At 42.3% G+C, this 14,113-nt stretch overlaps 1 protein-coding gene across 2 annotated transcripts; it reads right to left on the bottom strand.

Moving 5' to 3' along the window:
- Nucleotides 1-4,922: 4,922 nt before the first annotated feature.
- Nucleotides 4,923-12,833, bottom strand: LOC103639955 (pyridine nucleotide-disulfide oxidoreductase domain-containing protein 2). 2 transcript variants are annotated; one of them, XR_004855367.1, is made up of 7 exons: nt 12,562-12,833; nt 6,346-11,499; nt 6,204-6,261; nt 6,018-6,068; nt 5,856-5,938; nt 5,607-5,731; nt 4,923-5,432 (listed from the first exon to the last, which is right to left on the bottom strand). XR_004855367.1 is itself a non-coding variant. In XM_008662631.4 (7 exons), exons 2-6 carry the CDS (start codon nt 6,492-6,494, stop codon nt 5,716-5,718), a joined length of 357 nt encoding a protein of 118 aa, XP_008660853.1. In that variant the 5' UTR covers nt 6,495-6,528; nt 6,652-6,920; the 3' UTR covers nt 4,923-5,432; nt 5,607-5,715. The 2 variants fall into 2 exon arrangements, 1 of the variants encoding a protein (XP_008660853.1); XM_008662631.4 differs by lacking the exon at nt 12,562-12,833 and having other exon boundaries at nt 6,346-6,528; nt 6,652-6,920.
- Between the last annotated feature and the right edge of the window lie 1,280 nt (nt 12,834-14,113).

Genomic DNA, 14,113 nt, shown 5'->3' with positions numbered 1-14,113 from the left:
CGTTGCGCAATCCACAGGTATGCGAGCTTTACCGGATTCGCGATGCCCTTAGATAGATGTAGCACCTAGCGGTAGATGTAACACCCCAGTGTTACTCAGGATTTTTCCCCTAGTACCCAACTTGTGACCATCATCACATGTGACTCTAATGAGTAAGAGACACCAAACTTAAGGGATTAAAACCTAAGTTAAGTCTTTTCAACTCAAAAACCATACACTAAACACATCATGCACCTCAAGTGAGACAATTATTCAAAACCCTAACACTACCCAAATTAGGTCATTTGAGCGCAAAAGGGGATTAGTGAAAAGACTATGAAAAATATAAAACCTTAATATGGACCAACTAACAAAGTTATAGTACTCTAAATAAACTACAAAATGTAGTAAGGAAGATTTATCAAAGGGGTTTTGCAAAATTCCCAAAACAGTCCCTTAAGTAAGACCTCTATAGGAAATTCAGAAAATCCAAAATTCTGAAATCTAACCTTTTCGCAAAGATCAGCTGTGTTCTCATAATTCAAACACTCAAATCCACTTGGTCCAAATATCAAAGTGGCGCCAAATTTCCTTGAACACACACTGGCGAAGTTTGGGAACACTCAGTCGTTTGACATAATCTTGGCATAGATTTACCTCGGGACACGGCCATGAGACACTGACACCTTGGCGACGCGACAACTCACTGTACACGACCCCAAACCGCTCGACTTCCACACATAAACGACAAAGCTACGTCGGGGGAGCATATCTTGTTTAGTGATCATGCCCAAATACGTGAAGATTTGCAACCTATGGACGTTTAAATTCAGGCAGAAGCAAAGAGCCATGTGCTCGACGTCGTGTCAGGCCAGCCGAGCGCGGACTGGCCGCAGCAGCGCGCGCCCCTGCGCGCGGTCGCCCCTCCCCGCCTCCGACGCCGACGCGTACCTCGATGTGACCGCCGTAACCTCCCTGACCTCCCTAGACGCCTCACTAGAGCTATCTCGCCGCCGGTAAGCCCCTTCGCCCTTTCCTTCGCCGCGGGTACTGTTCCAATAGGGGAAGGACCGCGGGTTAGATTTAGGATTACCCTAGGGGGTCATGCGTAATGTCAGTGACTCAGTGGAATAGTAGACCGAGGACTAGTTTGTAAGGAACGCATGAAAATTTTACCAGGGACCCTAGCGCAAAGTGGAAATTCCTTTTCCATTTTAAAATTCAATTCTTTAAATTTGCAGTAAATTAGTTAATTGCATAACTTAAGAAATACTTGTCCAAATTTAGTCAAACAAATTTTGTTAGACTCTGTGATATATGCACTATCAAACAAAATTAGTAAACCCCATGCTTTTGGTAATAATTTTTAGGGTTTTCAATTAAATAAGAAAACTGTCCAAACTTTATTGATATAGAGAAAAATAGAAATACTTCTATACTGGTTTGGAGAAAATTTGTAGAGATACTTACCTAACATATACACTATTTAAAAATACTAAGCACCCCCAGTATACAAGCATAAATCAGGAATGTCCATTAAAAGTTGTTTCAGCCCAAACTTTAGAAAAATAAGAAAGGTAATAGAAAATAGAGACCAGAGGATGACCATATTTTTCCTAGTATACCTAAGTGATAAAGAACATAGGAAAAATATATGGAACCCTAGTCTAGAGATAATTCAAGGTTATAAATTTTAATAGGCACTAAGAAATCAAGAAAATCCATGATTAAAAATATAAGGACAAATGCAATAATGGCAAGAAAAATCTAGTAGACCTCTAACTACTAGTATACCACTACAAAAATGGTAAACACCCCACACCAACAAAGTAAGTGAGTTAAACAAATAGAACTTGGATTTAGCCAATGCTTCAATTTAATCAAAAGAAAGACTAAAAATATGAAACAGTGAGCCAGCAAATTTTTACCCAATTAATTATGATTTAAGCCACCAGAGAAAAATAGGAAACTAAAATAAAAATGCGATGTAACACCCATTACCCCCTAGCCCATGAAAAAGGCCATATATTCCAAGAAATTCTACCACCCTTTCTCTTTGAGCAAAATTTTCCAACTTCTAGAATGATTGCTCTTGCGCAAAGAAGAAGATAGAAAAAAAAGGAAATCCGTTGTTTGACGTTTTTCAATTATAGTAGTAGTAGAAAGCACCATTAAGCCCTAAAAATTTAGAAAATCACAATAAAATGACCAATTAATATCATTGGCTAGAACTTGGTACAAGGTCTTGTTATTGCACCTAAATGCTAGAAAAAATAAACCTTAGAGAAAAATCCACTATTAAAAAGGAGTTGTAGTTCAAAGCACCTCCTCTGCCCTAAATTTTAATATTTTTGTATAGAGAGAACCCTTATCATTTTAAGCCTCAATTTTTGAAACTGAATATTATACACCAATGAGAAGCCACCGTAATGTTTATAGAATTTTTGGAAATTTTTAAAGCTATATTGTAGTTCAAGCCTACCTTAAAAGCATAAATGGAAAAAGGGGAAAGTGAGAATTAACAAAGGTAATATACCTCACCCATAATGATTTCAGCAAGAATCTTGACAAAACCTTTCACTAAGACATTAAAGAAAATCAGTGTGACACCAAAATAATTTGACCACTTAAACTTGACCATACTTGACTTTAAATGGCTAAGTTTACCACTAGAACTTCTAATAATAAGATTAAGCTTTACCTTATTGACTTAATCATTTCACCATACATTATCATTACTAAATTGCATATCATGGCATACATGTGTCTTACTCGTTGCATTCATTAGATTGCAACCTCGCTGACGGAGAGTACGTGCTCATTCCCAAGCAAGGAGCTGTCCAAGAGGAAGTTCAGGAGCCAGCCCAGGAGCCTGCCACCGAGGATCTCCCCGTAGCCTCAGCTTTTGAAGGCAAGCCTCGGTTTTATGCATAACTGTTTATATATGATATTTTACTACACTTAATGTGTGTAGGTTTGTAATGTGCACTTAAGTGTAGAAGTTGGTTGAAACCCTAGTTGCATGAACTCAGGAATCCTTTTGAGATGGATACTAGTATGCTAGGTCGAGTAGCTGCTATGCTAAATCAGGATCTCGGTAGAAGCCGAGTGATTTTTCTAGCACTCGCGCGAGGTCAGGAATTGGTTGTATCCATTTTTTATAACAAAATGATGATGGTCTGTGGACATGGATCCATGGGGATGCGTTGTCTACAAGACAAAATTGGAATAAGGATTAACGTGCGGATACATGTGTCAAGCGTTTGAACGTACTAAACACATGTCCGGAAATATGGTAACCGGTAAGCCTAGTACCTGAGTGAAGCCGGGCATGGACTTTACTCCTCACTTGTCCTGAGACGTGGTCTCCCATTCTGGATATGGTGGGTACAAGTGCGGTCACTGCACGGCGGCAGCCGGGGTCAGTGGAGCATTGTATGCCAAGGCGGTGAGCCCTAGCCACGAACGGGGGATCGATGGGGACGGAGTGCCCCTACATGTCATGTGTTTAGGTTTACCTTGCAAGGTTAAAACTCGATTCGAATCATCTTCTTCTTGCAACTAATGAGATTGCTTGACCCCTTGTATTGCATTGAGTAAAAAGTGAAATGAGGTCTTACTTGAGATAACATGTTGATTGTACTAAATGATTGTTACCATGTATGCTTAGAAAGGAGCAAACCTAGCTTAATTAAATATGCTAGAACTGGAAAAGCTAAAACTTATTTTAGACTCAGCTAGTGCTTTTGGCAAACCAAACCCCTTAGCCAAATAGTTGCATGGTCTAAAGGTAGAGGAGTAGACTCCTCACACCGGGTAAGTCTAGCTGAGTATTAGTATACTCAGCCTTGCTTGTGGCATATTTTTTTCAGGTACGCTACAGGATATGGTTGACGGTGTGACTTGGCCTTCCACCCTGCCACCGGGTTGGACGGTTGAGTGGGATGCTGCCTCGACAGGAGAGGACCAGGAGGAGTAGTGGGCTAGGCCTTGCCCTATTCCTTAGTATCGACATTATCAATTATCTGCTACATTTTAATTACGAACTTGTGATCTTTTATTAAAACTTCGATTTATGTAATAACTCCAGTACCTTAATTTGTGGTTTCATGTTTTATTGTATTCTCTCTGTGCCTCACCTTCGCATGAGCTAGTGGTATTCGATCCTTGATAAGTGGCTTTATCAGACTAGATCTGAGGGACTGATGGGTTATTCCGATTTAAGTGTGTTGCTGCCTCTAAGACGTGACTTGGGCACTTAAGCCGGAATAATTCAGGCGGTTCTGCCACAGTAGAAACTTTAGTTTACTGGGGCAGCGAGTCGGTGTGCAACGGCGACCTCTTCGCCGCGGTTGGCCGATGGGGGAAAGAAGACAAGTCCTGGGTCGTCGATCTCATGCCTAACGATTAAGATTTGTTGAAGGGTCACGATGGTGGGAACTGTGGGATCTTTGATGGGCGGGATAGATCAAATCTAGAGTACCCATTCAGTTCATCGAATGCAGGCGGTCAGTTAAGAATCATGCGGTCGTAACTGGATCCTGTTTTCATAACGCGTAGAACCGTAGGATCTGGATCCAAGGATCCGCGTGGCATACCGGTTCGTGAGGGCATTGAATTAATCTGGTGCGTCAGCATGTAATTGGATGGCTGAGATCTGTGCTTACCCCTTCATCGTACACACACTACAAAAAATGGTTTTGTATGACAAAAGTAAAGTGTCATGTTTAGTACAAAATTGGTCATAAAAAGCATCTTATGACGAAAATGTTGCGTCATAAGGGTCGTCATATAACGACCGTCACATTATGTACCTTGTGACGACTGCGTTCGTCCGTCACATATTGTTGCTATATATGACGGTGTTATCTGTCACATTTTTTCCAGTCAACGCGTCACCTAAAGTTGGGATCGTCACTTATGGCACCCACATACAGTGACCATACAGTGACGACACACTGAGCTCTCATGATAGCTCACAGAATCATAATACACAGAAAAGCCATCATACACAACATTCTCATCACAAGTCATACACAATTCCATCACAATAGTTCTTCCACAAAAGAGGTTCAAACATACAAAGGTTCCACCACAAAGGTTTGAAGCATTCAAACAGATTGCACGTAGTTCTGACAAAGTTCTAACCATAGATATGTTCTAGCAAGGTAGAAAAACCTTAAGCAAAGGCATCATCCTCAGACTTGGTATGCATCCCTACCTCAATCTTTCTGAAGTTTCAGGACAACTCGTAGCAGTGCATTGGTCTCTTCAAACTTGGTATGCATCCCCTTCACTTCCACTTGGGCCTGGCGCAGCAAACTTTGGTTTTCTTCAAGTGCGACCTGTTGAGCTTGTAGTTGTGCTTGCAACTCTTCCTGCTTCCTAGCAGCTTCCTCTCTTTCAACTTGGAGTTTTTCCTCAAACTGATATAAGATTTCTTCAAGTGCGGCCTGTTGAGCATATAAAAAACTTGGGATATAAGATTTGCCATGAAATATTGGTACATGCCAACAGCAATACAACATAGTCAAATAATGGGCATATTGGACTAGACATAATGTTAATCATTGTTCTATCTCATCAGTCATCACAGACAAATAGTATGCCTGACTAAAACAATTCACCTTAGGATCTCGTAGGTAGTGAACAATTTCCTCAAGTTCAGCTTTAGCTTCGTCAACTCCCTTGACATCACTGAACTTTGTCTTCGAATCCATGTTGGGTGGAACCTCTTCATTCAATCCAAGCCCTGTATAAAATCCAAAATTGAACAATGCTGAACGGGTGAAAGAACTAATAATAAACCTAACATACTAACAAGCAGATTTAACAAAAATAAGAGGCGTCTTAGAGAGTCAAAGCAAGAAGCATACGCCCAAACACCACGCTGACCACCAGTCTCCCCCATGACATGGTGTAGGAGAACATATCCAGAACCTGGAGTGTGGACACCAGCCTATAAAAGGGATATCCAGCAGTCAAATGCCAACGTGCTAGGCAAAATATTTTGCTTATTCCATTCAAAGTGCCCTCACCATAGCTCCTATCATGGCGTCAGTTGCAAGAGTGGCCTTCAAAACCTCACTCTGCAGTAGACAGTAGTCAATGAGAGGCCCTTTTGTTCACAGATTAAAGAAGATTAGGTGAAGGCTGCCAATTGAAATAAAGCAACCACAGAGATCAATGTGAACAGAAGCGTTTAAGATGGGACTAATGCTGACCTCAAACCAGGTGTTCAAGATTTTCGATGCCGGAGAAAGGAGTAGGTCAAAGAATTCCCTGCACAGCAATTTGATTTTTGGAAAGGGTTGCATAAACGGTGCCTATCAAAACATTGACAAGGGGCCAGTACTTGATACTCACACCATGTTCTTCTGCCCCTGCTGCATCACATGCCGAAGAAGGTGGCCCCAGAATGCTGACTTCTCAACCCTATGCTTCATCCTGTCAACCATCGAGAAGTGGGCCTCCTGCCTCAACTCAGGTGGAGCTGAGTCTATGACAAAGTCCATGAGCTTGCAGAAGTTCTCCAGCTTCTCCTCGTATCTGCATTCACATACAGATCCTACCAAGACCATTGTAATAAAGAGCTAAAATGTACATAGATACCACAGGAATCAGGAACTTAAACATTTATTTAATCTAAGATCATTCCAAGATAAACTGCACCTTGGGTATGCCACTGCATCCTTCCTAGAGAACTTGCTGATCTCTGAGTAGTTTAGCGGCTAGGGACTTAAATAAGTTAAACGGCTAGATCGTAGCTAGGATGATTAAGACCTCCCAAGATCACAGAATCAGAGCAGCTGGAGCACAGACAAAGAGAGGGGAGTGGAACGTGAGCCTCCCCCAGAGCACCGGACAGGGGAACAGGAGCCACCCACCTTCCTATAGAGTTGCAAGGCGGGGTTGAGCTCCTGCCTAAGGAGCACGCCCATGGAGATGTAGGGCACGGCGAGCACATCGGCGAGGCGCGCGGCGTGGGCATGCTTCTGCGGGCCAGGGCGGCCCATGACGACCCACTGCACGCCCCAGGGGCCCCCGCCGGCGGGGTCAAGGCCGACAGCCGGTGCCGAGGCACGCGCCTCCTCCTCGCCGTCCTGCTCCTAGTCGGACCACCACTCCTCCATCGCGACGGCCGCGACCGCCGCGAGCCTCTGGTGTGGGGCGAGGGTGCGCCGGGGGAGGGCGGATCGGGCTGCAGCAAGCCGCAGGAGGGCGGCCATTCCTTGCTGGCGGTGGCTAGGGTTTGTGGGGGTTTTGGGGGCGGGCGCGTGGTGGTGGGGGCGGACGCGGAGGTGAGCAGCCGAGAGGATAAGGTAGGAGGAAAATTTTGGTCATCTTGGGTGGGAGATGGGAAAGTGAATGCGGTCAATAGAAAGGGGTACGGTCCTTTTTTGGAAAAAACATAAAGTGACGCTGCCAAATCATCAAATAAAGGCACATCTAAGCGTCATAAAAGTAAAACCGTCTACCAGCTTCTGGCGCCTGACAATATATGACGAATCTTCGTACCCTTATGTGACAAAAAAACACTATCGCCATAAAATCTTCATGGCCTCATGAAATTATGACGACTCAAAAAATTCCATCATATTATGTGACATTATATGACAATAACTGACCTTGTCATTAGGTATTTTGTCATAAAAGGACAAATTTCTTGTAGTGACATTAGCACAAGAGCGCCTCCATTTCTGGCATATGAACCCGCAGTCCAGCGTAGAGTGCTCTGGTCTTAGAACGGTTTACGTAGAAGCCCCTGAACGTTTTGATAATAATGTGCGCGGTCTAATAAGGGAATACACTATGGAAATTCAGTTGGAAAATAATCATTAGTGCAAAATTAATTCCAAGAACTTGTTTAATTCCTAGAAAATACATGTTAACTCCTTTTGAACCCATTCTAGTTGCATTAATTTGGTATTAATATTGTTTATCACCTAGTGTCTCTGTTTTAGCATGAAACATGTATTAAAATTGATCACTTAATTATTTCTATACCGAACACATGAAACCTTCGGAAAATCATAACCTAAAATCTGTAATTCCGAATTTAGTGATTCTTGTTCCTACGACCTCGTTATGAAGTGTAGATAATTATTATATATTCTATATTCATGGTTGGTGTGATGTTAATTTCTCCCTGGTACCATGTTTGTTTGTATTGTGGCGAGTAGACGAGCCAGTGGCCGAGGATTCAGGTGTTCAGCAGGTAGAAGTTGCTGAGCAGGAGCTCATTGAAGGCAAGTTGTGCCCTTGCCCACTTTTATTTACCCAATAATGTTCTCTATAATCATTTATCATGCATAGGCTTAATTTTGATGGGACCCAATAGGTCACCCTAGCCTGGTTATCTTTACACCTTGTTTACCCCTGAACTTTTGGTTAGTCTTTGTTATTGCTATATATGGTTTTGGGTGTTGAGAAAACTATTACACATGGTCATTCTTTATTATTGTTCTATTTCTTTTCATGATAAGACCACTATGTTAATTGGAACATCGAGCTTAACTTGAGAAACATGTGCCACCACAAGGGTGGAATGGGACACCCTTGGCTGACTAACAAGGAAAGCTAGTGTAGGACTACCTTACCCGAAAGGGGCAAGGGTAGTAGGGGAGTAGGCATGTAGGGAGGTTCTCAGGTTGATTTTGCTATGATGGCGATCAGACGGGGAATTCCTGCATTGCTCTTCCAAGAACTGTAGCGGGTTTTCTGAAGCTAGTGGAACTTTGTAAAGGCCTCGTAGTGGATCCCTAGCCATTCACCTCGGCAGTGTCTAAGGGCCTTGCAAACAAAGGCTAGATGGGATACACGACTTGTGGGTACATGGTACAACCTCTACAGAGTGTAAAATTGGTATACTAGTCGTGCTCGTGGTCATGAGCAGCTCAAGACTCTTGCATGATTAATTTATGGAACTAAATTCAATTTGTCATTTGCATCACATTGGGATTTATTATCAATTTCGATCTATTATTACTCTGGTTTGGTATCTACTTACATTTAGTAACTTCTAATAAAACTTGACCAACTTATAAAAGCAATGCTCAGCTTTACCCCTTATTTATTGATCAGCCTTACACTTCACATGAGCTCCCACCTTTGGTGAGTTCATGCACATTATTTGCCACAACTTTTTGAGCAATGATCTTTTGTGAGCTCACCCTTGCGATATATAACCCCCCCACACACAGGAGAAGAATAGGTGGTCCAGGAGGAGCCTTACAATGAAGAGTACGAGCTCATCTAGGTGGCGTCTCCCAGTCAGCTTGTTGGCGCCAAGGAAGAATATTTAGTTTGCTTTATTGTTATCATTTATTTTTGTAAGACTTCCGCTATGTAATAATGATACTTGTGACATTTATCTCTATACACTTTGTCATTATATGTGATGTTCTTCTTTGGCGCACATATGAGACGCACCCAGCTTTATCCCTTAAATCCAGGTGTCACAACAAGTATGGGGAAAAGTGTGTATGAACTCACTTATTATTGGGGCTCAAGAAGTGTAGTGTCACTACCGAAAACAAGCTCTTTGTCGAGTGCCCGATGCTTTGTCGACAACAATTTATCGGGCACTCGGCAAAACATGTTTTGCCGAGCGCCACTCTCAGTGAACAAACACACTCGGCACAGACCTCCTTTGTCGAGCGTGAACACTCTGCATAATCAGACGCTCAGCATAGTAGCCTTTGTCGAGTGTCCATCTCTCGGTGAAATGTAACCCTCGGCAAAGGGTCATCAGCAGGCCGCGTATAGAAATGGAGGCGAGGATAAGGGCGACTCGCTTGGTGGATCAGCAGAGGATGGTGGAGATGTTCCAATACATGTAGAGCCTTGGCGCCGCATAGGGTCTTGCTCCACCACATTTGTTGTTCCCTCTAGTTGACCCTACTCGGTTCCATACTCCTGTGGGTTTCAAAATTTTAGTCCTGCATGATATATATTCATCTGGTCTCACACATGCAATCTCTTCTCTGTGCAGGGACAATCGGTGGCATCGAACAACCCTCACGCTTCGCTCAGCCCTTCGCTGACACAGTCTAGCTGCAACCTCGCAGATGATCTTATGGTTGTCAAACTTGTTTGTGAAACTTGGTCTGAACTTGTGTGAGTTGTGGTCTTTGTGATACTTATGTTTGTGATAGAACTTATGTTTGTGAAAAACTTGTGAGACTCGTGGTTTTTGTGAGATATGTGGTATCTATTATGTATGTAATGATTCTGTGCACTTTGTGATGTATATGTGATGATTATGTGATATATGTTTTGTTTGTTTGGATGGAATAATAAAACCAAATAAAAAACAATTTTCTAGTCACTTTGCCGAGTGTTACACACGACAAAGAGCTCCTTCGCCTAGTACAGTGGCAAAAGTGTTAGACAAAGAAGGCACACCTAGGAACCGGTAAAGCTTCGTTGTCGAGTATTGTGGTCCTAGCACTCGGCAAAGAAGCACCCTTTGTCGAGTGCCTCTCGGCAAAGGGACTGGCAAAGGGGACCACTGGTGCTCCCTTTGCCGAGTGCCAGGCAGGCAGGCACTCTGCAAAAAAGCTCCCTTTGCTGAGTGCCAACTTGCGGCTCTTGGCACATATGGTGCCATGGGGGCCTACTAGAGCCTGCTTTGTTGAGTGCCAGGCCGGCTGGCATTCGGTAAAGGTTCCCTCTTTGCCGAGTGTAAGTGAGTACACTTGGCAAAGTCTTAGTCACCGTCACTTGTCACCATGATGGTGACTTTTCTTTGCCAAGCACTAGATGGCACTCGACAAAGACTTTGTCGAGTGCCCGACAAAAAGTACTCTACAAAGAAGTTGTTGTCGATGTACAGTTCACCGAGAGTCACACTCGGCAAAGACTTTGCTGAGTGCTTGAAGCACTCAGCAACGCAACTGTGTCCAGTAGTGTATATGGCTTACCAAGGAAAACGGCTAAGGCCGAGCATAGCTTTTAACTTTGTTGTTCAAAATTTTATTAGCAATTACTTAGTATAAGTAAATACCATCCCAATCAAAATAATATATCATAATGAAATTCCCACAATACAATGCATGACATGTTAAATTTAATTTCATACATTACTCATGTGAGGGTCCGAACCGCTCATGACCGTGAGCACGGCTGATATACCAGTTTTACACTCTGCAGAGGTTGCACATCTTTACGAACAAGTCGTGTTCCCTTTTCGCATTGGGTTGTGCAGACCCTTAAACATTTCCAAGGTGAGTTGGCGAGGACACACTACGAGGCCTTTATAAAGTTTCACTAGCATCAGAAAAGTTGCTATGGTTTCAAGCAGAGGGGGTATAGAATCCCTTGTCCAGAAAGCTATCATAGACAGCTTGACCCGAGAACCTCCCTGTACTTGTGGTAACTCCTCCACGCTTGCCCCTTTTGAGAAAGAATTCTCACATGCTAGCTTTCCTAATTAATCAGCCAACATCATCCCATTCCACCATTGTGATAGCATTGTTGTCTCGGGTGGTCGCTCCATGTTCCAATTAATAAAATGATCTTATCATGTATAATAATAAAGCCAACATTAATAATAAGACCAGATCATAATTTGTATGTAACATTAATCCCAAAACCAAGTAGAACAATAGCAAGACTACCCAATAACTCATTTGCATGCAAGGTGTAAGATAAAGAAAACTAGGTAACCTATTAAGTCCCGTCTAACAATGAAATCAGGGTGTGAATATAAAAGTAAATATTATTAGGTCAAAAATGTGATCAAGGACCCAACTTGCCTTTTACTTGCGATAACTTGTTGATTAGATCTCTTCAAAAGTCTAGATCTACAGACCACATACACTCGCCTGTCTAAACGTAGCAGTACAAGCATACAGACAAATAATGATTTAAAATTTGAAGCACACCAAACATGAAAACCAAATACGTAAGAGTATTATATGCATCGAGACGAATCCGCGATTTCGAGAACTACTAAAAATGGAGTTCAAACACGAAAGATATAGATTTTCTAAGTTTCTAGATTTATTCTTATACAAAAGTCATGTTCTGTTTTTTTATTTCCCAAAAACCTAGATGGTGGCTTCAATTTTTTTGGAATGTCCAGCGTGCTTTGTGTAAATTTCAAGGCCTTGTTTTAAATACTATTCAACTGATTTGGACAGCGACTTTATTAAGTAAAAAGGCCAGGGGCACTTTATGAAAACAGCCTCGCTATTATAACGTGCGAGTGTTACTGCCCGTTAGATCTTGATATGAGGGATTGGATAAGATGGCCGAACCGGTATGAAGTCTAGACCACCGGATCATCATCTAACGATCCATAACTCACCCCGTAGCTTTACATCAAGATCCAACTATAGACGTCCGATCGGATTTCGATGCATCATATTTAATGACCCGCAAAACGGTATACTCCAATCAGGGTCATTCCTTGGATGTTGCACGTCCTCCCGCCGACCAGTTGTGGCGACGTGCAGAGCCCACGTGGCGAAGGCCATGGTCGTCGAGCACGCAAATGCGCCCCAATATCTGATTCCCAAAGTTGATAGGTTCTAAACGAAGCCTAGTCTATTACGCATCGAATAAGGTACTTCTTACCAGATATAGTGGTGGGAGCAATGTTGCCATGGAGGCCATCGGCTCCACGATGGAGAAAGAATTCCGACGAGCAATCTCTGGTGCTCCACTATGAATTTCCACCAGGCGAGGCCATAATCACCTTCCTCGCGATCTAGTTAAGCCCCATGACCCGACATTGAGACCCCATCGATGGTGTACGAACGAACCAACAATGGCGGCTTCGGTTCTTACTCAGCGACCTGCTCGACGTTCTTCGTTTTTGTGGTCACGACATACTCGAGTGGATGTGCAGGGCGATCTCGGGGGCTCAGGATTTATAACCGAAGCTAAGGACCCAGGCCAGATGAGATTGAGCTGGCAGCAACGGAGTTTGTTACGATTTTTTGAAGTTTGTTGCGATCGCGCATGTGGCTTGTTGCGAGGGAAGGGACGAATCCGATGAATGGGGCCCACATGGAGGTGACAAGAGATACACGTGAACTTGACTGTGAGGGGAGCGTGCGACGAGGCATGGGAGACTAGCCCATGAGCCCCATGGGTCAGCCGTGTGGTAGAAAGAAAAATGAAGGGAATTAGATGGGTCGACGGGTGCTTAATCGGCCCATTTAGCGAAAGAAGAGGGCGATCTGGGCCAAGAGGGATGAGGGCCCGAGAGGCAGGTAAGGTTAGGTACACTTTCTTTTTTATTTCTAGTTTCCTTTTCCTTTTTAAGTTTTATTTTTTTCTAGTTCAAATTTCAAATTCAAGTTAGAATTCAAAATCCATCAAACTGAAATGCACAAGCAAATAAATCTCCATCATGCAATTTATGATTTTATTTATATGATTTATTTAGGCCAATGCTTCAAATATGCAACACATATTGATGATTTAAACATAACACTCTTTTAAAGATATTGTCTTATTGAAAGCATATTATTCATTTTAATATAAAATAGTTTATAATGTATAATATTCAAGAGATACTTTGAAATAAATCGCAACTCATATAAGGATCTTCTCATCTATTTTTTCATATTTTTAGGTTCCAAATTACATCGCTCATTTTAATTGTTCAGACCTAAGTTTGAACCATCTATTATTACCATTCGACCATTTTACATAATTTGTTTTTGAAAATAAAGGAAATTCTTATTAAATGCTTTTTAATTTTTATAATCCTTTGGGGACAATCTTTCCTAAAACCCAAAATAGTATTTTGGGTGTTACAATTTTGCCTCACTAGGCAGCCAATAGCTACTTTTGGGTTGATCTATTTATACCCCTCACCATGGCCTATTATAGGTTGCTAAAGCTTTCCACATCCATATACACCATCAAAGACAAGAGAGATCTCCAAATTCACCCTTTTCTGGGACTTGAGTGCATGTAGTCTCATTTTTTAATCCAATATCAAGAATTGAGCATTATGAGATTGTGTGTGAAAGAAACTTGAGAAACCCTTAAGTACTTTGTGGTGAAATCAAGTTCATGTGAAGCGTTTGTTACCCTTGGAGCCTTGCTTTTATATGTATTAGTGGTTGTTAGTGTATCCCCATGGTGTCCTGCACGAGCAAAAGTTTGTGAGGGC

The sequence above is a fragment of the Zea mays genome, chromosome 1 (assembly GCF_902167145.1).
Source record: "Zea mays cultivar B73 chromosome 1, Zm-B73-REFERENCE-NAM-5.0, whole genome shotgun sequence".
Taxonomy (NCBI): domain Eukaryota; kingdom Viridiplantae; phylum Streptophyta; class Magnoliopsida; order Poales; family Poaceae; genus Zea; species Zea mays.
The sequence above is the reverse complement of the archived record's forward strand: the minus strand, read 5'-3'. Positions and strand labels throughout refer to the sequence as shown.